At 45.6% G+C, this 26,663-nt stretch overlaps 1 protein-coding gene across 5 annotated transcripts in view; it reads left to right on the forward strand.

Annotated features, from left to right (window-relative positions):
* The window catches only part of CACNA1H (calcium voltage-gated channel subunit alpha1 H), a 228,278-nt gene that overhangs the window by 181,140 nt on the left and 20,475 nt on the right, over window positions 1-26,663 (forward strand). For 4 of the 5 annotated variants that reach the window (XM_066977739.1, XM_066977742.1, XM_066977741.1 and 1 more), the window contains 14 exons: window positions 1,862-2,070; window positions 3,659-4,093; window positions 4,790-4,890; window positions 5,298-5,421; window positions 5,561-5,629; window positions 5,739-5,923; window positions 8,262-8,388; window positions 8,980-9,105; window positions 9,821-9,910; window positions 10,741-10,954; window positions 18,791-18,942; window positions 20,854-20,963; window positions 22,109-22,242; window positions 22,819-22,889. In XM_066977739.1, coding sequence (XP_066833840.1) covers window positions 1,862-2,070; window positions 3,659-4,093; window positions 4,790-4,890; window positions 5,298-5,421; window positions 5,561-5,629; window positions 5,739-5,923; window positions 8,262-8,388; window positions 8,980-9,105; window positions 9,821-9,910; window positions 10,741-10,954; window positions 18,791-18,942; window positions 20,854-20,963; window positions 22,109-22,242; window positions 22,819-22,889 — 2,147 coding nt within the window. The remainder of the gene's footprint in view (window positions 1-1,861; window positions 2,071-3,658; window positions 4,094-4,789; window positions 4,891-5,297; window positions 5,422-5,560; window positions 5,630-5,738; window positions 5,924-8,261; window positions 8,389-8,979; window positions 9,106-9,820; window positions 9,911-10,740; window positions 10,955-18,790; window positions 18,943-20,853; window positions 20,964-22,108; window positions 22,243-22,818; window positions 22,890-26,663) is intronic. The other variant, XM_066977740.1, reaches the window with a different exon arrangement.

The following is a 26,663-nucleotide window of genomic DNA, read 5'->3' on the forward strand; positions in this document are numbered from 1 at the left end:
TCTGTATCGTTACCACAGAATGGTTTGCTGACAGCAATATTCTTACACGACTTCTCAAAAAGTCTTCTTCTCAAATCAGTCGTGTTCTCATCTATTCTTTTGGTTTCACACAAATGCACGTAGGTGAGGTTTGATTGATGGAAGTGTTGCAGTTTATTTGTGTTACAGGAGAGCCTGATGATTGATGGGAAATAAATCCACATTGTACTACTGCATTATAAACGTGGAATAGTAGGTGACAAGCTCTACACTCTGTAGAGTTTGCAGCTAGGTAGGGGAAAGGAAGGGATCGGATATGTAAACAGAGTGAATGGCACAATGGTAAACAAGAGCCAGCTTAGTTCCTCTGTATTTTTATTTTCAGCTTGGGCTTTTGTTAGGATTACTTTAAATGCTTCTAAACTAGGGTTCATTTCAGCTAAGGAAATTATATTGATTGTGGTGAGCAGATGGAATTCAGCTGAAGAAGGGGCAGAAGTGATTTGTTGAGGAAGATGAGACAGAGCTAGATCACAGGAAGGTGACGGAGCTGCTGGATCTGCAGATCAAGCAACAAGTCCCAAGCACCAAACGATGAGATGAATATCCATTGCAAATAGTTGGCAAGAAAATCCACAGCTTAAATTTTCTCTGCACCAACTATTTGCTGGACAATTTCAAATAATAAGAGAGTTCTAGGGGAAAGAGGTATTTTCACCTTCTCAGATAGTACAAGAATAGAAAACAGGGCTGAGCTCGCTGTCAGTCAATGTCTGTGAATAACTGTGTGTCTCCATAAGCCTCCTAGGTGCCAACCGGTGACTAAAGAGCGTACGGACATTAACAATTCTATTACGTTGCCACTGGTCTGTAAACAGATACACTGGCGAGAGGAACATGTACTGCAGATTAGCAAATTTTGAGCTGGATCTTCCACCCCTCGAAGTGAGTGGCAATGTTCCCAGGGACTTCTGTGGTGCAGATCAGATATCTGTGCGCAAGCCAGCAACTAAACAGATGATACAATAGAAGCACGCTGCATTACAAAAGCAGCCTGTGGAGGAAAAATAGCAGGGGTAATGTGCTTACTTGGATTTCTCACTGCAGACTCTTTCATCTTTCCTGCTGATCACAGATGGTCCCATCCTTCCCCCTCCCTAGGACTGCGATTCTGCAGTTATTAAACCAGAATCCACTAAGCCCAGCAACAATGGGGATAGTTCAGCTTAACTTATGTGTTTGAAACTAGGCTTTTGGTTTTGGGTGTTACTGCACTCCACAGAGCTACAGGCATTACATCTGGTTTGTCTTCAGTTTGAAGACAGTTGCTGCAGTCCATACTTGCCGTGCAGGTAAAATAGATGCTTTCTCCAGTTGCCACTGAGCTGTACCATGAGATTTCTCTGTTACAGAAGGTTTACTCTTTTAGGCGTGGAGATGTTTAGAAGCCATTTCCAGATGACTAAAGACAGTGACTGATGTTTGCTTAGTGCCTTCCACATGGAGGAACTCAGAGCACATCAGAACTGCATAAAAATCTCTGTCCCATAGATTATGTTAAGGAGAAGAGATTAACTTCATAGGGTGAATTTAGCTAGTCCTCAGTGTCCTTTCCTTGGAAACTCTCTCCCAGACCCAAAAAACTGCAACTCCAATCTCCCAATCCCCAGAAACACTGAGCAAAAGAAGGCAGGGCTGAAGGCCCCCTGAAAGTTTGTGACATTTGCCTTATGCCTTTCAAAGTGGTGGGTTAATCTTAATATTGCCCACAAAATTTCATCTCCATTTGGCAGAGTTCCTGGAAGACCCAAGGAGTAATGTCTATTTTGAAGAGTGGTTTCTGTAGCTCTAGCTTTGCATTCACCATGTGTTTTCTCTCCAGAGATGAAGATGTACTCACTTGCTGTCACCCCGAATGGGCACCTGGAGGGCAGGGGAAGCATGCCACCTCCTATCATCATGCGCACAGCTGCCACGCCAATGCCCACGCCAAAGTGTTCCCCACACATGGATTCAGTGCATACTTTTGTGGACTCAAGGAGAGGGAGTAATGCTTCAATAGATCCCATGAGCTACGATCAGAAGTCCTTGGTAGGTGTTCATGGCTAAAGAATCTCTCTCAAGTGCCTGCAAGCAGCACAAGTGACGTGTGTATACATTTATATGTATATACATAGTGATTTCTGATGTTTGCTGGTGCTTCTGGTACTGCCACAACTCCGCAGTGCTAGCTGATGTGTGCCTCACTGTGCATGCACTGCTAGGAAATGGAGAAGGTGATAGGGATGAAAAATACATGGAAGGGCAGGAGGAGAAAAGATTCAAGAGGGACAACTGAACGGGTGTGATATACTGTGGCAAGACAGTGACAACATCGCAGACAAGGTCAGTGAGTCTATGGAGCTCCTGGTGTTCCTGTGCAGCAGGACGAAGTCTGGTTTCCCTCACAGTGTTTTAGGGTTGTAGCTGGAATCCACTGTATGTCATGGGAAATGAAGGATTTGTCCCAACCACCCCAGCAGCTGAGCCCCAGTTATGGTACGGCAGCCCTGCTGGAGGGGAAATAGAGGAAGCAAGGTGTGAGCAGACTGATTGCCACCAGGCACAGCTCGCGGAGCAGAGATCTGGCTGGAACTGCCTGCTTTGGCAACTGATTGCATTTTGCCTGCAACAGGGGAGCGGGAGGGCAGCTCTGTGAAAACAGAGGGAGCAGACTTAATAGACAAAGTGGATTTTTGCTGCTGCTTATCTATCCTATTCCTCTGCTCTGTAACTGCAATATCATGTTCAAATCAAGGCAGTGGACCGTGAAGGTACTTCACACAGAGACAGAGCCACTATCCCCTTTGGTAAGCTGCTTAGTCAAGGTAATGCTTTTGAAAAGAAAATAGAGATGACTGTTATTTGCCTTGGGGTTTCATGGGATTGTGAGTTGCTAGAGAGGGTGGTTCATGGTTTGAATTCTTTCTCTGAGAGCACGTCAGTGCCACCAGCCAAAGGAAGATGAAGCAGTCAGAGGAAAGCTGGCCAGCACTGGGGAGGGGGAAGGCAGTTTGCCTTGTTTCTGTGCTAGGAGGAAGCCATGGAGGGAAAAAGAGTGTTCCTTCTAGATTTTCTGCTCTGACCTTAAGTGCTGTTATCGTGGCAACCACCTGCCAACCAAAGTGCATTGACACACTGATCGTTGCCAGAAATTTGCTGTGAGAAAGACATTCATTCCACCTCCTTGTGCAGCAAATTGAAGAGAAAGTAATGCAAATTTGGGCACAGTTTCCAACAGACACTTGGGTGACTCAGGTGCCAGCACCCATTTGGAAGCCAGGGAAGTTGTGTGCTGAAACAACTTGGACCTGAGGAAAGAAAATGCTGCTTTGGCACTTAGTGTCTTTGGGTTCGGTTTTTATGCACAATTGATGTTGACAAGACAGTAGGAAATCAGGCAGCACAGAGGATTGGTATCTGTGCTACGGGTGTAATTCAAAGAGTGCCTTCAGTGTGGGCACAGCTGGGTGCTTGGCTCCCATCTCAAGGCATTGGCATGGTAAAATTGGAGCGGTAAGGAAAGCTGGAAGGGGAAGACATGCCTTGCAACAAGAAGGGTCTTCCAGTCTGGGCAAAATGCCATACTCTGTGACTTCCTCCTGCAAGCAAACCCTCAAATGTCTTTCTCCTCTCTCAGTCCAGCCTCCGCAGTTCCCCTTGTGCCAACTGGGGCACCAACAGCAACTGGGGAAGTCGACGTTCAAGCTGGAACAGCCTGGGCAGAGCCCCGAGCCTCAAGAAAAAGAACCAGTCAGGAGAAAGAGAGTCCCTGCTCTCCGGGGAGGGCAAAGGCAGCACAGACGACGACTCTGACGATGCCAAGTCCAGCACTGTCAGCAGGCCCTCCCTGCACCGCCGGGCAGAGTCCCTGGATTACCGCAGCTCCTTGGACCTGCCCGAGCTGCTGCAGTTGCCCACCATGCGCCACTCGCTCAGCATCAGCCCCATGGCAGTTCTGCCTGCTGAGTACCAGGACTGCAATGGCAAGATGGTGCACGTCCCCAGCGAGTTCTTCCTGCGCATCGACGGCCATAAGGAGGAGGCCATGGACTATGAGGATGACATGGAGGATGTGAGTCAAGGGGAAATTGGGTGCTCGTGCATTAAGTGGCTTTTCCACTCCAAGAAGGTGGATTAAAAGTCCAGCTCAGGCTCAGATGTGTTTGTGCCTTATGGCTGGTATAAACAAAAGGAATCTAAACCTGAGGGAAGGGCCTCTGGTTCCCAAAAGACTTTCAAGCTAATGGTGTGGTCTGTTGTATTGCATTGGTCTCTAACAAAGTAAAACTGCAAGGGGATGTGCAGGCATTTGCATGTTTTTTTTTGACTGGCTGAGATTGTCTTTGTCAGGATGTCTACAAAAATTAGCTGTAGGTCACAAAAGCTAGCTAATGTCTTTGCTCACAGGAGCCAACTTGTATCTTGAAGGCTTAAAAGTCCAAAAAGAGTGTTCTCTACACTATTTAACTTTTTGACTGTTTGAGGCCTTTTTGGTTTTGACAAAACATTGGATCTCAAAATGATAACTTCCGAGAAGTCTTGATTTGTCGTGTTCATATCTCACTGTAAAAACAGCCCCTTTCTTCCACTCCTTTTCTCCCTGTTTCACTAAAAATATGACAACCCTCCACCATGCCTGCTCTGTCTCTGTCCCAAATGCTGGGACTATGAAATGCCAGGTACTGCCCCCTTTCACAGAAAAACTGTGGAAGCTGAAGAGGCAGGAAAATAAAAGAGGAAGAAAAGGTGTTTCTTCTTTTCTATCCAGAGTTACTGCTACCGGATTCGTAAAGTCCTCGAGCCCTACAAACCAGAGTGGTGCAAGAGTCACGAAGACTGGTCCCTCTACTTGTTTTCCCCACAGAATCGGTAAGAAATTATAGGGAAAGGCCAGCCTGACGTGTTTTGCAGTAAAGGAATATTACATTTTTAGTTGACCTTCCCCTGGGAAAGATCCCTCTGATGCAGAAGCACTGAGAGCTTTAGAAATCTGACTCCTGATTTTCAAGTAATGTTTCTGTTAGTTGTGGGCATAATTGTTGCATGGGTCACTCTATGCCTGTCTGGGAAGAAGGGCGGTTTAACCATTAATAATAGCCATTATTACATCTTTTTTACATTAACATTGGTAGTAATACTTGAAGCCTGTGCTTGTAGAAGGAGACTAGTTCACCGTCTGGGCTGATGCTGGTGGCTTTCAAGAACATGCCGTTAAGGTGGGAGTCTCTTGCTAACCCAAACATCTGAATGATATTTTCTCTCCATCATTTCTACAGGTTCCGAGTGATGTGCCAGAAGGTCATTGCCCACAAAATGTTTGATCATGTGGTGCTGGTCTTCATATTTCTCAACTGCATCACTATAGCGCTGGAGAGACCAGACATAGACCCACACAGCACGGTGAGCACCTGAGTCATTTTCTTCCTTGATCTCACAAGCACACCTTAGTCTTGTCAGTGCAAGACCCTGTAAAATAAAAGATGTTTGTTTTCTAACCTCTTTGAATAACATGCTGCCTTTTGTTGCTTATGTTTTAAAGGAAAGGATATTCCTGAGTGTTTCTAATTATATCTTCACTGCAATCTTCGTGGCTGAAATGATGGTTAAGGTAATTATATCTCCATCCTATGACACATAGTAGGCCTGACAAAGACTGAAAATCTGACATAGTTACGATCCTGGTGCAGATTTAAATGTCCTTCTTCTCCTGGCTGTAGGTAGTAGCTCTTGGCTTTTTCTCTGGGGAGAACACCTATCTACAGAGCAGCTGGAACGTTCTGGATGGAGTCCTGGTCTTCGTATCTATCATTGACATTATTGTCTCCATGGCATCAGCAGGCGGAGCTAAGATCCTCGGTGTCCTTCGTGTTTTGAGACTTCTGCGGACCTTGAGACCTCTCCGGTATGTTCATGGATAGGGCGACTAAGTTTATTTTGTGTTGATAAATCAAGGAATTTGAAAAAATGCATATGATCCCTCAAGACTTCGCTTAATAACACACAAAGCTGAAACACAGTATGGGTAGAATCACCTTTGGGGAGCTTTTATCTAGTGAAACTGTTTGAAAAGAGTGAAATTAGTTCTAATATAATTGCTCTTCTCCGGTGTGGAGAAGAATGAACGGAGTTTGGAGAGAGTGGTGTTATCATACTCAGGCAGTTAGTGCATTGAATGCCTCCTCCACGCTGCATTTTTATCACCGTTTTACAAAGCAGTCTGTCTCCTTGTTAAGCTGTGCAACCTCATAGTCGTTCCCGAGCAAGGAGGTCGCGTTGGCTGAGAACGAATTTGCAATTGAACAGGTGCTGATGATAATTTGATAAGCTCCAGCGTCTATACCTGCTCTCCCGTGCCTGCATATCTACGATCATTGCAAAACAATTTAGCTCTCAGTTAGGAAGAGGATGGGAAGATGCTTTCATTATTTGAGAAAAGGAAAAAGAATTTGTATTTTGTTTACAATGACGCAATAACAAAGAGCGTTAATGCTTGGGGGATTCTTATCAGCTTACGGCTCCTGTTCTATTTCTATCCTGCTCAGCAAGAAACACAAGCCTTTTTTCATGAAATTTCAGTGGAAATAAGATAGGCACCTCCAGAGGCCTGTAGGCTTCTGATGAAAAGCTGCTTGCTGCTTGCTTATGAGAGTAATAGGAAGAGGCAATCTTATTTAGGCCCATGACTGCCAGAGCAAGAGCTATTTGTCTGCTGCTCTGCATTTCCTTGCTGACAAGTAGCTTTGTGAGTGTTTGTCCTCTTTCTTGCTCCCACACTCTGTTCTGCTGGTGGCATGGGGGTTCCCTTGCAGTGCTGGCTCACTGGAGCTGCTCTGGGTCACCCTGGACAAGCCGTGGCTTGGCAGGGCTTCGGGGCATCTGTCTGACACACATAACTGGGAACAGAAATCAGGGCACAGGCGGCTCATAAGCAAACGTAAGGGAAAAAAGGGAATTGGTCTCAGAGAATAACTAGGGCAGAACCTATTAATAGAGGGGAATTCGTCACCCTTCACATTGGCTTCACTTATCACAGCCTCTCCTAGGATTCCTCTGGGGACCATTCCTAACACTTTGTAGGTGCAGTTCAGACTGCCACATTATGTACTGCCAAACAAGACCCTGTTGAAACCTTTTGTCCCTGCAGCATGCGTCTCTGCTATTTTCTCTGTTTGGCAGGCATTAAAGCCTCATTAGCCATGCAAGCTCAGACTATCTGCAAGGATTCGTACTCTCTCCCCTCTACAGGCCCCTCCTAAAAATAAAAAAAAAAATTGATGTTTTTCAGTCAAAACACCCAGCTTCCCAGAAAAGCTTGCTCAGGCTGGTTACACTTCTGTGTGCAAACACATTTTTCAGACACCCATGGGAGAGCTGTTCTCCAGGCACTTGAACAGAAAAGGGAAACACTTGCTCTCCATAATACCCAAAACCCGCTTCAGGCTGTGCTCAGAGCATGGCTGGCCTCTCATCGCCTCACAGCAAGCAAGCACCGCTGTTCTTTAATGGGATGACCCTTTGGCTGTGGAGCTGTTGGTCGCAAGTCCCTGTTGGCAAAGAGTCAGTTCAGGAACTAATTAGGAAATTACTTTGTTTGAAATGTTGTTACCAGGCGCAGGCCAGCGGGGCAGGTGAGCGCTTAGGCCTCGCTTTTGAGGGCTTGTGTAATCCCACTGATGGGAAGGCAGACAGACACGTGCTTTAGGGCCTTGTTTCCCTGGGGGCCAGGGGGCCTGGCATTCACCTGCCTTTCCAATGAGCCCTTCTCAGGGACCTCACTTGTGCCTCCATTTCTAGCTCTACACTAAGAGGACATGCTCTCTAGTGCCACTACAAAGCTATTCACTCATGGTGTTAGAAAGCAGGCTCCTGCATGGAGTGTGTCCCTCTGGTTGGATCACAGAGACGTCAGAGGGGTCCAGCCCTCTTAGCTGAGGAGCAAATAGCCCTATAGTGGGAACCTCCATGATACTCTGCCCATACAGAGTAATCCCTCCTCACTGTTGCTAGTAAGCAGTTGCCCAACAGCCTACCAACAGGATGTCTTAAACTTTTTAATTCCATCTAATGTAACTGGATGTTTTGGTTGTCCAAATAAGTCAGTAATCATCTCTGGATGCTGCCTGCAGGTAGAGGGGGGTTTTGTTAGTTTCACTGAAGCTCAAGCAGAGGTGAAAAAGCAACCATATAATAACAGGAAATTTTAATAAAAATTAAAAGCTTTTTTGTTTTGCATTTTTCAGAGTCATCAGTAGAGCCCCAGGTCTGAAGCTGGTGGTAGAAACCTTGATCTCCTCCTTGAGGCCTATTGGGAATATCGTTCTCATCTGCTGTGCTTTCTTCATTATCTTTGGGATTTTAGGGGTACAGGTAGAGTATTTCCCTCACCACTGCCTTATGTAAGCAACTGCTGCAAAAGAGAGGTTTTTCTCACCGCCTGGGGTTAAGGTGGAAATAATGAGCTTAAGTCTCCCCAGGGGAACATTTCAGTTAGTTGTTAGGAAAGAAGAGCCAGGCTCTAGATGAGATGCTCTGGGGTGGGGTTGATATCTTCTCACTGGAAGGTCCACAGGTTTAGAAGAACAGACCTCCCAGGGAAGGGGAAGGAAAAGCCAAATTCTGAGTCTCATGTCTCTGAGTGCTGGGATTCATATGTTAGCTCTTCCTCTATATGGGAGATTCTCATCCTCCCATCAAGACAAAGCAGGCCTGCAGGATCGCCTTTCTTCTGTTGTATCTGAGGCAATAAGCACGTATGTCTCAGTACCTGAATTTTCACCAGAGGTGGTTTCCCGCTGTGTGTGTTAAGACAGGCATCTGAGCTGGGAGGAAAGAAAAGGAATTTGAACATGGAAAAAAACTCTGCCAGGGGACAGAAAGATAAATCAGAGGAACAGACTTTCCATAGCTGCTCCTTTTTTGTTTTTTTTTTCTTTTGTTGTTGTTGCTTCTCAAATACAGCTTTTTAAAGGCAAATTCTACTACTGTGATGGTCCTGACGTGAAGAACATCACTACGAAGACTGACTGTACTAACGCACGCTACAAATGGGTTCGACGGAAGTACAATTTTGACAATTTGGGACAGGTAAAGTCCTCGTTGCAGGAATTTTCTTTACCAGTTTTTAATGAATGAGCACTTAAAACATATTCTTTGAAGTGGGTGTAGAACCTCCAACAGATGAAGCTTCTAAGAACAACATAGCTACTCATCTATCAGAAACAACCCTGATTTAGGGTAAGAATGTATCAGGTCACCTCTCAGTGTGTCTTGCAAACGGACTTCCTAGGGTTATACAATTCCTTGCTTTTAGGAGAATTTTGTCTTAAAAGCACTGCTTTTGCATGCAATCCCTTGTGTATGGAGCTCAACTGTCACTTTGAATCTCTTGGCTGCTAGCTGTTAGGTTTGCCAAAAAAAAAAAAAGGTGTTTTATACTGGCTGAAAAGCAACAGTCCGTAGTAGGAACTGGGATCTGTTAAACTTTATTAAACCTCATGACATTTGTCCAGCCTGGCATATTGATTTTTAATCATGCTTAGGTGACCAGACAGCCTGATGTGGCTGAGCAAAAATGAGCCTATATGTGAGGGAAAATGAATGTTATTGACCATAGGTTGCTCAGCTATAGTTTTAAGCCAGGTATGCAAACAGGTAAATCAAACCACATGTTGCATTTCTTCACCAGCTCCAGGGAAGATGATGTGTTATGAGCTGTGGATTGGTTTTGCTGAGCGTTGTCTGTTAGTAGTTTCTTCTCCAGGAAAATGCAAGACCAGTCTTCTCTGCTTTTCATTTACAGGCCCTCATGTCCTTGTTTGTCCTCTCCTCCAAAGACGGTTGGGTGAACATCATGTATGATGGTCTGGATGCTGTGGGTATTGACCAACAGGTAATGTACTGCAGAGTCCAGAAGTGTTGCTGTCAGAAATCACATACTTGATTGGTGTTTGAAGTCCCAGGGAAGAGCAGAGTTATGGGACCTACTTGAGGTCCTGACTGCCCATCAGACTGCCAAGGGTTTCCATCCTCCACTGAGTAGCTTTTACAGTGGCTGCACCCCTTGTAGTACACAGTTACTGATGGGGATTTTACTCAAAAATAATGGCACTTCAGTTGGCCCACGTGTGCCATTGCACTGTGACTCCATGGAAGGCAAGATGAATATGAGCAAACTCACATGGAAAGGGAAACAATCAGGGTTGCTATGAAAAAGACATTAAGGTTGTGTGCTGTGAGACACGCAAAGGTAAGTCAAAAGTCTTAGATGAGAAGTAGTTACCCCATTGTAGCTGCAGTAACACTTTGCGCTTAATTTTCTCCTGCTTCTGAAGGTCTCATAACAAGTGAGAAACAATGAACACTCATCTCAAAAAAATAAGCTGGAGCCTTTCTTTACCTAAAATGATCTCCCAGGTGGGATGATACAGATCCACTGAGATTTATTTTAAGCTATATGAAATAAATGCTGAAATAATTAAATCCCATAAGCCAAATTATAGGGACTACGGCAAGTTTCACAACAAAAGTAAAATGTAGCTAGTGAGAAAATGAATGAGAGGAAACTGTTTTGAGAAAAATCTCCTAACTCCTTCCAGCCCTCTCCTCCTCTCCACACAAGTGTACCGGGCTGTCCTGTTACACGGTGCCGAATATCCTGACTTATACACATCTTATCTATGCCACTTCTCTCTCTCATTATTTTCTTCTCCACCTCACCAGCCCATCCAGAACCATAACCCTTGGATGCTTCTCTACTTCATCTCCTTCCTGCTCATCGTCAGCTTCTTCGTGCTCAACATGTTTGTGGGGGTGGTGGTGGAGAACTTCCACAAGTGCCGACAGCACCAGGAGGCAGAGGAGGCCCGGCGTCGGGAGGAGAAGCGTCTGAGACGCTTGGAGAAAAAGCGCAGGAGTAAGGAGATATACCTGTCTGGTCGGTAGACTGTGTTACAAACCAAAATCTTTCTGAGCCCTGCCTGCTCCCAAAGCAAGACTTTCATTTTCCTTTGGTTTTGTTTCCATGGGATTCAAGAGGCTGTTTTGCTTCGTTACCTGGTTGGCGGTACCTTAAGTCTCAGGTTGCCAACACCCTGGAATTGTCTTCTGCAAGCCTGACGTAAAGCATTACCTGTTTACTTGGCTGGGGAGCAAATGCTCTCCAAGCAGAGTCCTGTAGCAGGAACTAACGTGCTCTGCAAGGCAAAGGTGTCCCTAAGGTTCCCCGGCACCAAGCAGGAGCTCGTGGTGCGACTCAGGGATGCAGTGAGTAAACAGCTGAAATGCTTGCCGTGCACGTGAAGGCCAGTCCTGAGGGTAGCCCTGAGGCTTAATGTGCCGCTTGCATCTGAGGATGGTGGTGGTTTGATTTATTAATCCTTTTCTTAGCCCAAGTAGTTGCGATGCCTTTTAGCGTCCTAGCGCATGGCCCCGCATGCCACAAACATGATGCATGAGGGCATGAACATACCAGCAGCCCTGGGGAAAGGAATTGAGCCCTGAGATGGGGCTGTCCAGAAAAGCCTTCTTTGGAAGATGTCCATTACAAGAGATGCTTGCCCCATTACAGGCTGGTGGGAGCCCTTCTGTGCTGAGCAGTGTGCTGGGACTGATCCAGTAGGATGATCAAGCCAGACCAGAGAAACACTGGAGCATATGCTCCTTTCCTGGCCCAAACCTTCCCAGAGTTTCTCATGTATTGATGCTCGCCTCCACTGCTCCTTGGTGGGCTTCACCAAGAACAGACCTATAGCCTCTCTTGGGTATTCCCAGGGGAACTGCCAGGAAAACAGTCACTGTAACTTCCCAGACCATTTTAGCAAACAGGGATGGCTGGTGTTAGATGCTGGCAAGCATTTTGCAGAAGTAAGCAAGAGAAGATGGCCTAGCCACTGTGATCAAAGCTGAGCTTATTCAGGGATGAGGGCCTGAGTACTTCTGGCCCCACTTGCCACATAAGCCCTGTGGCTCTTTGCCTAGCACTGTGCTGCTCTGTGTAATCTCTTGTAAGGACCTAATATCTCCTTGTGATAAACGGCTAGTTGTCTCCCAGACATCAGGCCTTAGGTATCCATTCTGAGCAGGGAAAACTGCATTTAGGTTGAATAGTCTTTTGTCTGGCTGTAAGGACATAGCAATCAGAGGTTTTGCTGGTAGAAACCTCATCCCCAGCCAATTTCCTCCATCCATCCACACTCGAATCAGAAGGCAGGCAGCTGTGTCCCTTGCAGCTCCACTTCTGCTCTTGTGCTCCTCTTTATTAGAGTCATGGGAGACCTCAGCACCAATGTCTGCACCCTGGTCTCCACAGGGCCTTAATGACAGACTGACCTGACACCAGACTAAAGGCCGAGCCCACTTCATTTTAGCTAGTTGTGAGTGAAGTAGCTGGGTTAAAATGAAGCCTAGATCAAACTATCCAGCCGCAACCAGACATTGAATCTCTTCAGAGATTCAGAAGAGTTGAAATGCAATTTCATTTCCTTTTTCCCGTTTCATTTTTTTTTAGTTTGAAGTTCCAGCTAGGATTAGAAGTGGAAACCCTGAAGGCAGCATTTCAAGCACAATATGAGAAATCAGTTTCAGGCTCTCAGGAGTCCTTCTGCTTATGCAGTATTTCTAGCCCCGTGTGCTGACCCAAGGAGACGCTCAGATAAGCTCAAACATTACATGCAAAGAAATAACTTGTATGCAAACGGAGAACATAAAGCGTCCTTACAGGAAATAGATTGAAGCACAGGTATAGAGGGGTAGCTTAAGCACAGCTCATTGCTGTCCCTGATTAGTGAGTAAATCTTATTACAAGCCTGTCTGTGGCTCACTGCTCAGACACCGAAAAGAGCCAGTCCCTGTTGAAGTGATGGACGTGGTTACAGCGTCCCTCTTTATCCAGCTACATAAAGATAGGATCAAGTCAAGGACATGTTTCAGGCTGCAGACCCAGGCACTACACAGATGTGGGTTGTAGGAATTCACTGAGAGCACACAGGGAGGAGGACAGCTTTCTGGAAGGTGATCAAGTGCAATTCAGCAAATGAGGGTCTGAACATTTGGTCATGTGCAGGGCTTCCAGGAGGTTACCTCAGAGCATCTGTCTCCTACCTGCCTCTGTTCAGCATGGAGAGCTCGGCATCCAAATCTGAGTTGTTAATAGGGCAAACTCAAATATCAGATACACATATTTGGGGATTATATTTACATTTTAATGTTTTTGTTTGTTTAAATGGGAGGGTGTTTCACCTCCTGGGTGATGTAGAAGACGATTGGATTTGGTAAAAATAAAAATGCGGCAGACTCAGAAAGATGGGAGATGTGGTTGGTGCCGTGCGTGGCGGTGAGTCTCTGCTGGAGTGTTGGTGTGTGCATGCTGCCGTGGGACGCTGCGTGGTGACACAGGGCAGGCTGGGCAGCCTTTCGTGTGCCCTAGCGCTGTGTTCATCACCCGCATGGAGGAGTGGGTGAGAGGGATGGGTGCACCATCCTGTGAGACAGGATGACACGCAGGAGACCAGTGGTTCTGCGGAGGAGCAAGGAAACTGCAGTGGAAAGTCTAGTAGAAAGCCGTGCTTTTCCTTCAGCTGCCATTTCTAGCATTTAGCCTGAAGAGACCATAGGGAAAGGAAGAATTAAGGCAGTTAACAGGAGTAGAATCCAGCATAGCTAGCAAATATACCATCTGAGCAGCATCCACCCATCTGGACTTCCCTGTCTGCCTGGCACCTTGTCGTTTTGTCCTCTTACCTACCTGTAATGACATCCTGTGTGTGTAGCAACCCTGTCCATTTCTGTATTTTAGGTCTTTGGGCATCTATAGGTACCTCCACACAGAGAAATGCACCATGTAGGCATAGTAGGCCGCAACTCAGGCCTGGAAACGGTTTAAACCTCAGCTTGTCAGCGCCCTGAGAGCCCCAACCAAGGTAGGAATGGTAGGCTGTGCAGGTCTGGTCCAGGATCAGAGAGCAGTGCTCAGTCTGTCCTCAGCCACAGGCAGCAGGCCTGTGGAGCTTAAAAATCAAAAGTCCTGGATATCTGTGTCTGGTTCGGGCTGCAGGGCCCAGCCTTTATGGCCAGGCTGTGATAAACCCAGCTGAGAGCAGCCAGGGCCAGTGCTGAGAGCGGCGAGCAGCAGGGCATGGCAAAACAGCCCCCCACTGCATGGGTTTGGCCAGTCAAAAAGTCACACTCCAGTTTTTGGTGCCCTTGGCTGCCCCACTGCTTGTTACCTGTGTCCTGGCAGTGCCCTTTTGGGGCTCCTTGGTGACATGGGCTTCTCAGTCCCTGTCCCCCTCTCCTCTTGCATTGATGTGGCAAGGACAGCATCACTTTGCGAGTGCAATTTGCTTTTGCAGTCCACGCACTGCAGGCACCGTTGGTGTGCAAAGAACATACAATAGCACTCCAGCACTGCAGTAAGGCAGTGGGTTTGCCAGGTTAACTGTGCTCACATGAAAAAAGAGGGCAGGGCGTATTTGAAATGTATTTGATGTGTTTTTAAAGGCAGAGCTGCATGGCGTAGTTTTTCATGTGAAGGTAAAAATTGAAGATAAAGTAGAATATTTTTCTGACACAGTCACTACCTCCATCAGTTAAATCCACCATGTAAATAAGTGAACTGTAATTTAATCATCCTGCAGCTCCTAACCTTTTAATGAAGTTCTCAGAAGACACAGACTGAAACCAGCCTCCCCAGATTAAAGTTTTTGATTAAAACCACATGGATCAGCTTGATCTTCTCTGCCTTCAGGACACGGGGCCAAACGCAACCCGCCTGTATCTGCTGGGAAGCCAGCAGTCACTGATGTCAGGTCAGATGCAGGCAGTACCCTGGGCTTCAAGGGCTGTGAGCGGGGTCTGGGTGACACTGCGTGCCGAAAACAGTGCTGGAAACTCCGAACATCTGACACAGCCCAGAGAGGCCCTAGCTGGGGAGAAGAGAGTGTCTTGCAGGACTGACAGCAGGTCATGGGTCCCTGGGAAGACCCCAAAAGCTGAGAATTGAGAAAGTTCCTGATTTCCACTCCACACAAGAGGAGTGTGGCCACAGCCATGTTCCTCCGACTGGCATTTCCCAACACAGAGCTGAGCATCTGGGCACTGTAGAAGGAAGAGGCTGGTTTTGTTTTAAGACCCGACAGAGATGCCTGTCAGAGCACTGACTGTAAGCCTTTCTCCCTGGGGATGAGCAATCATGGGCAGCACACAGTGGTATTTAAATTAGCCCATCCTCTCAATGCCACAGCCATCTCTGTATCCAGCAGAAACATTTGAGCTGTAACTAAAAATTCAGGCGCTGCATATCTTAGTGTTTAATATTTCCAGCTAGGGAATTATCAAACCATCTTGCTTATTTTTCCAGGCAGCTGCAGGTACAGAGCTACTCTGTGCCAAGCATGCTTATAAACCCATTAGGGCTTTCTAATGTTTCATGCAGAGGAGAATAATGGAGGAGCTTTAGCTAGCAATTGTAATGCCAACCTAAATGCTTTTTAGCTAGGAGACAGTGCTTCATTCATTTTCATGTCAGCAAAATCACAAGCAAAGAAGTCTAAATATTCTTCAGAGAGGTGAGATCCAAGCATTAGCCAACATCCAGAAGTGGGGGCGAGACAGGACTGTGGTTTTCCTTTTGTCTGTGTTTGATGGTGTCTCCTTTCCCTCCCGTGTTTCCACCAACTCAAACTGTCAGCTGCAGCTGAGAGGATGCTCATCTGTGTTTGATATATGTCTGCCAGTTGGCTGACTGGAGTCTCATCCCAGGAACCATTTCCCTGGAGCAACCAGGCACAGGTTGCATTCTGTCTACTGTAATTAAGGATGTATTCTATCTCCCTCGTTTGCTGTGCCCACGTCCCCACGGTCCGGTGTTCTCCTCGTACAGTTCTCCTGCCGAGCCCAGGTCTCTGGCTGAGCAGGCTATAGCAGTAGGTGTGTGCAGTGAACACTTACACCCAAACTGGTGAGAATAAGATGGTATAATCTCATAAGTGGTGCAAATGCGTGTCTGAACTGAGAGGAGGCCAGCACCGCTTGTTGCACTGATGATTGAAGTGAAGCTCCTGATCCTAAGGGGACCAGGAATGAAGTGACCCAGCCGAGCTGGGGGCCTTGGAGCTCTGACACGCAGCCTCCCTTCCTTCTCGGAGGGGATCAGAGCTGCAGTGAAGTTATGTGGCTGCTCTCTCACTGCTTTCACCCTGCTGCAAACCCTGTGCCTTCATGGGATGGCCCCAGCCTAACACCAGCATCACCCAGAGCAGAAGCTCACCCGTCCTTCCTGCACACCCCTGCTCATTACCGTTAGCCTCGCATGAGCAGTATCTCCTCTAATGGACATTGCATGAGTTGCTGCACTCAGCATGACGGTGTTGTTGCATGTGTTTCCAAGCGTTGTCAACTTTATCCCAGACTGTCCTTGTATGTGTCCCCCAAGGAGACCTGTTCTTCATCTGTTAACCTGGCTTCAGGGGCGTAGAGCATACTAACCAAGAAAGGAATTTCCTAGAGCTCCCTCATCCTGGCTCAGCTAAACCTGTCCCGAGTTTTCTGAGCAACCCAATGACCAGGCATAGCCAGCACTAAGCCCTGGCAGAGTACAGATGCAGAGCTCCGAGACACTTTGATGCAATAAAGCACACGCTCTGATGTGGCTGGGTGGCTCCTCTTTACTGTTTGGATATCCAGCCCACGTAAAGAGGGAGCCGTGCTGCTGACAGGCAGCGCAGAAGGATTGCTGCTCAGCAGCTTTACATGGAAGTTGTCTTCTTGGGATTAGTCTTTAGAATTATATAAATAGTCTACAAAATGCAATAAACATCTGATCTTCTACTGAATAGTTAACGAGTGCCTTTGTACAGGTTAGAGAGTAGCTGCAGTCATTGACTGTGCAGCCACGTTTCACACACTGCCCATCACTGCTAGTGTTCTGAGATCTGTTAATCAATCATTAGTCCATAATAAATAGACATTTAATATAAAGTTTGGCCCCTTAGAGTATTCTCAGACCTTCCCAGAAGCTTTCTTTTGCATTCCCAAGAAGACATTTCCAGCAAAAAGAGAAGAGCATGTCACAATCCTGAATACACATGAAAGCACATTGTACAAACTTTAGTAATATTTACTGCAACATTTTTATTATTGTTTTTTTTAGACATACCAGAAGATCAGCCGAGCTCAGTAGCAAAGACAGCCATACCAGTCCAAGATGACTGGTAGGACTTAGGCACATAAGCAACATGAAAATGAATTCAAAGACAATTGTTTGCTTTCATCTTGTTTTTCCACACCCACTAGCAGAAAAAAAAATAAGTCCAGGTGACCCCAATCAGAAGGAAATGTTTTCAAAATGCCTTCACTCCACTTTTAACTACCAGAAAAAAAAATAGTAGTTGAAAGAGAGCAGCAGATTCAGTTTCCTTTTATCCAATTTATTTTAGAGTCTTGGACTCCAATCTGGTATTAGTTGCACTACCAAAAAAAAAACAACAACAAAAAACATTTCAAGAGTCACTCCATCTGAAAGATATTAACAAGATGAGAGGAGTGGAAGATGGATTTCAGGAGGGCACTGAGTACTTTTGAACTTATTTTCCTCAATATTTTTAAGGTGAAACAACTACTTTTTCCTTACTCCTAATGCATTTAAAACTGAATTTGCTCAAAAAAAAACACTCTTTATAAAGAACAATCCTACCCTGGCTTAGTGTGACCTGTCTCTTGCACTTGCAAAATCTACAGTAATGCTGAGTTTGGCCTTAAGTACACTCTTTGAATATTTATATTTCTTAAGTTTGAAAAGAATTAGACTCCATCAGAGTGCCCTCAGCTATCTTGTGGTCACAGTCTAATTTAAGAGAGACACATGCAATAAATACAATTGAGTCACAGGGCAGTGTCCAAACACTCGCCTTGGAACAGCCCCGGAAAATTGGTCATGTGCAGAAATTTCCCTGTTTCAAAGAGAAGAAAGGAGGAGTCATGCCCAGAGGCAGAGATACAAAATTCATGTGGTCATAGCCTACATATTTTTTAGATGCAATCATGCCCTCGTTCTTGTATTTTCAGAGGAGCTTGTGCTGACAGTCTTTGTAGAGCCAAGTGCTGAGCACCCCGCTCCATCGCCGTTGATGCTACCCCGTGTGCTCGTAACCCTCACGCATGTGCCTACTTTGCCACAGTCATCGCTGTGTTTTCTCTAGACCTCTGTAACACACCAAAAGCCTTCTCTCGCAGATGCTGAGCTCAGGTTATGTTCTCCTACTTACATGTAACATACCTGACATCAGCTGGGTTAGAAGAGATGTGGCAGAGTCCAGACCGACAAGACCTGCTCTGGGCCTTTTCTCAAAACTGGAGTTGAAGCTTTGCTGGGTTTGGAGCTTTTGGGCTCTCATTTCCATCCTGCTTCTCACCCTTCCTGGTTTGTGGCAGGGGCCCATTATGTGAAAAGGTTGTCCTCTAGCCTGAGACAGTGGTAAGAACAGAGAACACTTGGGAGAGAAGAGGACCTGGTTGTTAAAGGTGTGGAGGTCCCTTCTGCAGGCACAAGAGGTTTGGCTCAGCCTAATAACCCTGCCACAGTTCTTGAAGACTTCGCTGCTGGGTAGAAGCACTTGGCCATTTCACATGGCCTGCTTGAAGCAGTTCTCCCAAGGACTTTGCCCTGCATCCGTGTGTGTATTAGACGTGGCAAGGCCATGGTGTGGTTGTGACGGCTGCCAAGCAAGCAGCAGGGCCTGCACTCACTGCGTTGCCTTTTTGTCTTTTTCTGCAGAAGCCCAGCGCAGGCCTTACTACGCGGACTATTCTCCGGCACGGAAGTACATTCACAGCCTCTGCACCAGCCACTACCTCGACCTCTTCATCACGTTCATTATTGGCATCAATGTCATCACCATGTCAATGGAGCACTACAACCAGCCAAAGGTAAGAGCTGCCCAGCAATGTGTGGGCTGTGAAACACGGCAGCGTGGGGGTGGCAGCCAACCCCACTTCCCTGGGACCGTTCCCTGTTGTTTGAGACCCTCAGCAGCCTCCAGGTTCAGTGTCACACATCCATCTTCCTCTAGGCCAGCTCTGCATTCAGTCACTTGCCACAGTCAAAAGCTTGATTCCCTTGCTCTTGTATGAAAACAAGACAAAACAAAACAACAACAAAAGAAATAGTGAATAAGGCTAATGGAGCGTGAACTAAAATTTTACTAGGACTGACCCTCACACTGTAAAACAATCCAGAGTTTTAGAATATTCTGTTAATGGGTATAACCATGAAGCTAATGCATGCACAACAGCATTTCATTTCCTCAATGAATTTGAAATAAGCCAACTTAAGTTCAGCCCTTCTTTTCTTCACATATCATAAAATCCTTTCCCAAGAAAACCTTTGGTATAAATCATATAGCCCTTCCATTTGCTGTATATATTAACCGTCCATTGCGTTATCATTCAGGGAGCTCTAGGCTCAGTGCTTGCTTTTTTAGTATTGCACAGTTTGCCAGGTAACTTGCAAATGTCTCCCAGAAGCTAAGCCAGGGGGGCCCCAAGCCACGGGATACCTTGTGTGTTATGCCAGCTGACTGTGCTGTTCTACCCCTGTAACTCCCTTATATAACAGTCTCTGCTTCACGTGTAAATGTTACATATCCAGATTAGATCTTATTTATGCTTGTTTTATGTTCATGTAAAACACCATGGTGTGAACCTGAATGCAAACGATCACAAGTGACCTAAGAATTTAGGCTCAGGAAGTGAGCTTTATATGAAATAGTATATAGTCCCACATTCTTTTAAGGTAGCCATTTTATTTTAGGGAAAAATGTAGGGAGAGTAGTGCACTGAGGATCGCTAATGTCTGAAAAATTTTCATCTCCCATTCCCAAAAAATCAGTGCATGTTCATCCCATATATCTAGGGTCAGCAAAGCATAGCCATCACACAAATGTGAAAAGGAGAGCTTTCCCGTGGCCTGAGGGTTCCTCTGTCAACAAAGCAGAAAAGCTTTTTTCCCCTTCTCTAATACATTCTATTTCCAATTGTGTCTATTTTGAAGTTTATTGTTGTCATTTTTTATTGTAATACACCTATCCTACATTTAACTAAATTTCCCTTCCCTCCCCTCTCTCTCCAAATCCCTACTCAACCAAAGAGCTGTTTTACTCTGCAACTATCTATTTTAAGGTCCAAGCAAGATTCTTTTGCTATTGTTGGCCTCCAGTTCCAATGAAATCCATTATAAACACTCATCATCTTAAAGTATAAACACTGTGGATTCCTGACTTCCGAGAGCAGCTCTATAGAGAGAGTGAACATTGCACCAAATATGGATATACTTTGCCTAGCTCTAGAGATGTAACATTTTTCAAGAAGGCAAGACTTAATCCATCCCCAACATTATTTATTTTTCTGAGCATTTTAATCAAAGCCATTGTCCTAAGGATTGCCATGTTGGAATGAAGAAATCATCCATCAAATCTTTTATTCTACCCAAGGCTACGCAGTTCAGAAAAAGTAAATTTTATTAGATGGGGAAAGGGTAAAGCTTTCTTTCTGCCCCAGACCTTGAACAATTTCTGTGGTGAAGTTGGAGGATTGATGGCTCTCATTGTTTTTAGCACAACAACTATTAGTGCGTATGAAGTTTTTGTTTACATCAGTTTCTAATCCTTTATTTGAGTTTTGCTGTGTGATTTAGTGCAATTTTGTAACAGAGCTCTGCAATCTATTATGACTTTACTTCTTACATCTCTGTGCTTATGCCACCCTTGTTTCTGCCAGTCCCTCTACGCTGGGTCTTGGAAAGGGCAGCTCGGTTGGTCTAACTGGTGCCTCTCTTTTCAGTCCCTGGATGAAGCCCTGAAGTACTGCAACTACGTGTTCACCATAGTTTTTGTGTTCGAGGCAGTTCTGAAGTTGGTGGCATTTGGTTTTCGAAGGTTCTTTAAGGACAGGTAAGAGTATTTTAAACTCCTGTGCTTTTGGGATAGAACTGTATTGACCCAGTTTCAAAGCCAGATGCTGAGTAAATGTAGCATCACTACAGTAGTACCACATACTGTGTGCAGGAGAGAGCAAAAGGCTGTCTCTCCATAGGTGCAAACTTTATAGCGTAGGAGCTAAAAATCCTAAGAACTGCTGGTACTGCTTTGTAGAGGGAATTCAGGAAATCTTACAAAATTCTAGATACTTTCCTTCTGGCAGTATCTGCCTCTCTGCCAGATCTGACCAGCTCAGCCTAGAGCTCACCTGTTGGATATCAGTGTAGTCCTCAGAAGAGTAGTTTTGGCAACCTAAGCTCAGAAGCTTAGTCCCAAAAGCAAGTCTGTTTTGCCAGTGGACCAAACCAGTCCATTGGCAGTCTGCTGCCTTTGTAAAGGCCCTTGGCAAAGACACAGATAGTTGTGTTCAGCCCCACTGCCTTCAGATCCCAGCTTCAGAGACCTACAGATCGTATTCTGCCACGCAGTTAGCCAGAAGCGATTGTATGTGAGAGCACATTGCGGTCTGGCAACTTGCTGGGGAACAGGGTGAGATCAGACGCTTTTCCACAAAACCAGCATGTTTGCCTCATTTACCCTGACTGAACAGTTGGAAGCCGCTATGAGCAAGATTGTTTAATGGGGAAATTGTGTAGGAAAGCCGCTCAGTTTCTCCACATCTCACTGTCTTTCAGTGTTGTTGTGGAAGGACCTCTACAATTGTTAGGCTGTAAATCAGTGAAGTTACTCAAGTGGAGTGATTGAAGGGACAGGTGACATAACATGCAAGCAGCTGTATTGCATCGCATCAAAGGTTCCTCTACTAGTGTCTTGTCCCTGAAAGTGGCTCCAACTGGATACAGGGGAACAATAGGGACTGGGAAGTAGGCAGTGGCACATCCCAGAGTACAATCCTAGCCAGCAGCAGCTTGTAGCTCAGGACTGGCTGTGCCAGCTTCAGTGAGTTGATTTTATCCCACACAGAAGATCATGGGTCCAGATCCGACAGCAGAGGGGCATTTGGAATTTGCTTGTGATTGTTTTAACAGTTAATTCTCTGCTCTTGGATGTCTGTCAGCATACCATTCTTTTTTTATTGTCCTTCCTCTCTTTGTTAGGTGGAATCAGCTGGATTTGGCCATAGTTCTCTTATCAATTGTGGGAATCACACTGGAGGAAATTGAGATGAATGCTGCACTGCCTATCAATCCCACAATAATACGCATCATGCGGGTGCTGAGAATAGCAAGAGGTACGGCCTGCTCCATAGGTCTTCAGCCATCCCTCCAGACACGTCAGGAAACGGTTTGGCCATTTGTTCTTCTAGTCCTGCTGTTTCAGTTTGATTTGAGAACAGTTAGCAGATAAGCCTGCAGAATGTCAAACCAGAAACAAGCTAGGTGGGGTACTGTGGGTGTTTGAAGTGTCTCAAATTGGTCTTTGATTCACACCCAGGATGGCAGTCCTTTTGTACTGACACTAGACGAGATCAGAACTGGTGGAGAAGGGAGGATCAGAGTTAGAGATGATGCTTTTCCCTGAGGAAGTGTCTCCCCATCAGTCTCCCATTTTCTTGCTAGGGCATGCTGGAGTTCTGTGGCTTTTGGTCTGTTTTACTAACATCGTTAACATTAGTTGGTGTGGGATGTAGTCAGGATGTTTGGATGTTCTGCGGGCCCTACCAGGATGCAGTGAGCTTGCCATCTGTGTGAATGAATGTAAGAGAGATGTAAGCCCTCCCTCACAAGATCTGAAGCTGTATTTCCTTTATGGGTTTTCCTTGAGATATTTCCCAGCCCTGCTGACCAGGATTTGGTTTTCATTGTAGTGCTGAAACTGCTTAAAATGGCAACCGGAATGCGAGCTCTCCTGGACACAGTGGTACAAGCGCTTCCCCAGGTAAGCCTCCAGACTTTATCCATGCCCAGCTTGTTCCTCTTGGTGGACTGCACCTTTTGGGCCTGGGGATAGCTCTGTGCCATGGTGTTCGGTGGGCACTGGAAGCCACCTGGGGAGGATATCAGCTTTCTCCACTGCCACCAGTGCTTTGGTAGAGAAGTTTTGTATGGTACATCCTGCCAACATAGCCTGTGTTAGATGGGAGAACCAGGGTGATGGAAAAAGAGTTAACAGAGAGCATACTGCTGTAGACAGAGCTCTTTTAAAATGCAGAATTCACTGGAGAGTTTGGGAAACACCAGAACAAAATGAGAAAACTGTTAGTGAAAGCACGGGAAGTAGATAGCTTCCAGCTCAGCAGTTCTCTGTGAGAGATGAGCAGCCACAGTTATTGACATGCATTGACAGAGGAGCTGCAGACTTTAAAAGCCAAATAGGAGAGACGTTTCTAAGTGTTAAAAGCTTGAAGTGGGGTCTCAAATCACTGTATTCTCATGTGGTGCAAGAGGAACAAAGATTCTGCCAATCTTAATGGTAATTGGTAGGATCCTTCAAGTGTTCAGTTCCTGGGACCGCTTTTTTATGGGTCAATTTATTTGAAAAGAGAAGGATAGAAATTTTGCTGACTTGTACCCTTACCCCAAAAGAATCTAAAGCTCATCAGAAGAATTCCAAGTTTAGGGCCCCTTTGTTTTTAAAATCTTGTACTACTTAAGTTTTGTTCTGCTAGTTTGTGGGTTTGGCGGTCTGATTCTTAATCTTTCAGTCCTCAGAGTCAGCTCAGCTGCCCACACTTTCCTATTTCACATATAACCAGACAGCACTGGAGGTGGAGACTGTAGGTTCTTGTGGACTCATTCACCCCTGTACAAAATGCTATGAGATTAGAAAGGAAATATTTCTCTGCTTTGCCCAGAAGAGTTTGGCAACGTGAGGTGCCAGGCCGCTGAGGATCAGGCAGGGGAACTCTGCGGTGTTCTGTGAGCCGGCAGTTCGGATGCAGTACTTCAAGAAGCATGGGCAGACAAGTCCTTAGTTTTCAACCCATCCAGAACATCTCACAGCTGGAAGTTCTGGAAGGAACTGTATGAGTGGGCCTGCTCTGTTTGGTGTAAAAGTCAGCGTAGTGTGCTCTGGGATGGACTGGGAGAGTCAGGCCTCCCCTCTCCCCAACACAGCCCCATCAGCACGGGGGGGATGGCAGCACACCATGCTGGGTGGTCACATCTTGATCAGCTTCAGCTGTCTGCAGAGGGATCACATCTCAAAGGCTTGGCCAAAAGCACACACCGTGTAGACATCACTTCCAGAATATGAGAGGCCACATGAGAATTAGTAGAACTAGTGTATGTAATTACCCAAATATACCTCTGTGAGCTAGTTGCTGAGTGCAAGAAGCCCATGATCTATCGAAAATGAACTGGGAAACAAGGGGAATTTCTTTTTCTTGGAAAGGCCTGTCTACTTTTCATCACTGCCATAAAGATGTTTCTAATCTGAGACATTTGCCCTTTGGTATTCATATCTCCTTTTCAGTGAAGGATCTTGGCTGAGACTAATGTATGGAATTTACCAACTTGACCCCTGTTTTGGCATTTCAAAAAAGCTTTTGATTTGTGTCTATTATTTTTCTTTCGAAAGCATTGTGATTATAGAGCATATTTTCTCTCTCGCCTTGTTTTTTTCACCCCAAAACAATAGGGTGGCTGCACGCCAGGCTTTTTGTTTCCTTGGGGTGTTTATGCAGTTAACATTCAAACTAAAGTCTCTTTTAAAGGGAAATCCTGAGGGGTATTCCAAGCAGATCTTGTGCAGATAAAAATGCCACTTTGCCCCTCAGTGAAATTCATAAGATAAGAAGGGAAGCTTGGGGAGACCTCTCCCACAATGATCACTTTTCATAAAGCTACAGTTTTCATTTCAAAGGCAGGGGAAGAGAGTTCCTACTGTAATTAATTTAGTGGCCTAAAGCCACAGCTGGAAAATCCTCCTTGAATGTGTCTAAGTGACAAAATTGAATTCCATGTTTATTCATTAACTTTTTGGGGAAAAAATCTTTCTCTGGTGTTTGTAGAACATCCATTTATGGGCTTACCATAATAAGATAGTCATTACAGTGCACATATTTTTCTTTTTCTTCTGGGTGATTTTCATCAGCTTCTTACTTTTTTTTATTCAGCAGCAGGGAGAGCTTGAGTAACACCTAGAGAACCAACTATCCCCAGCCTTGGGGAACGTTAGCATTTTGATCCAATATTGAGGATGTCACAATACAGGCTAAGTCCCCTCTCTTTGAATACAGGCTGACCTTAAGCTTCTGTTTTCAGTGCAGGAGGACTTCCTACCCTACTGTATCCTTCTTGTCAAGTAACCTGGTGTCTGCCCCTTCACAGTGATCTTCTCCTTCACCAGGTGTCTGAAAATAAAGAGATGGAATGAAGGAGTACAAAAAAGGAGAGGCAAGAGAGACAGAAAGAACAGTCCGCTATCTCCATGCCCTCTCAGCCCCAGCAAGTGTTTGGGATAGTTTGAATGAATCATGACATTCCTGCCCTAGACCATCTGTGCTTCTGCTGTGTGGGTTCTTTTACCCCCTACTGTAAAGTCTTGAGGCAGTATCTCCTTTTCAAACAGGAACCCAGGTTTTCTAATTTCGCAGCTGGTTGGCCGAGAGTTTGACCTGGTGGTGGGGCCAGGGTCACCCAGAAAGGCACCGTCAGCCTCAGCTCTGAACCACGGTGTTCCCTTTTTGGACAATGAAAGAAACCTGTCAGGGGCTCTAAAGCATGAAGTGCTAAAATCTGTTGCACTGGTATAAACTTGAAATAGATCCTCTGTTTTAAACAAAGCAGCTAAAAACGGAGCTGGGCTAGCGTGACCAGCTGTGACTTCATCGCTTAGACATTGCCAGACCCAATTCAGCCAGTTCAGTCCTGCTGTTCACAGATCAAAAACTCCCCTGTGACCACAGAGGCCTGCTCCTAGCATAACACAAGCCCCAGAGCTCTGGGTTGAACTTCAACACGTCTTAAAAGCCACCCCATCTTCTTTTAAGTACGGGAAGTGTTAAGGAATCAACCATCCCCTGCTGATGAAATACATTCTTCCAGTAGGTGTTTATTCCTTCTGGTAAAAAAATCTGGTGTTTTTGGTCTGAATTAGCCAAGTTTGTTTTTTCATTGGATGTTACTTTGCTTTTTTCATTTAGAAACTCCTCCTTTTTGGAGGTAATAAGAGAAAAAATAATTTCTTGCACTCTCGCAAATAGAAGAACATTGAAATCCTTTAATCTCTCTGTATCAAGCAGGTTTTCAAGATCTGTTTCAAGTTTTTTCCTCTTCTTTATGATCTCTGGCCCCTTTAAGGCTGTGTAATGAATTATACCACCCTTATGCTTCAGCTTTCTGCTCACTTGCTTATACATCTGGTGGTTACATCAGTTCTGTAAGCAATGTCTGCTCTGGAGGACTCCTGTTCGATGGTAATCCTTTAGTCTCGTTCACATCCCCTACTTTCCAAAGTACAATTCACCTTTCCTGTAGCATGGCCCACACTTGACTCTTGGATTTGCAACTTCGCATTTGGTTGGATTAAAACGATCACTGTGTAAGTGAATCCCCCATACCGAGCAGCCTCGCTCGCTCTGCACAGCGCTTCTGGTATCGATTGCCAGTAAGAAAACCTACAGCCAGTGCTAAGCTGCCGGTGCTGTCCCTGACAAAGAGGAATAAGAGAAATCCAGGCCAACTGCCACCCTGACTGTGCGGGGCCAAC

Source organism: Anser cygnoides, chromosome 15, assembly GCF_040182565.1.
Source record: "Anser cygnoides isolate HZ-2024a breed goose chromosome 15, Taihu_goose_T2T_genome, whole genome shotgun sequence".
In the NCBI taxonomy this organism is placed as follows: domain Eukaryota; kingdom Metazoa; phylum Chordata; class Aves; order Anseriformes; family Anatidae; genus Anser; species Anser cygnoides.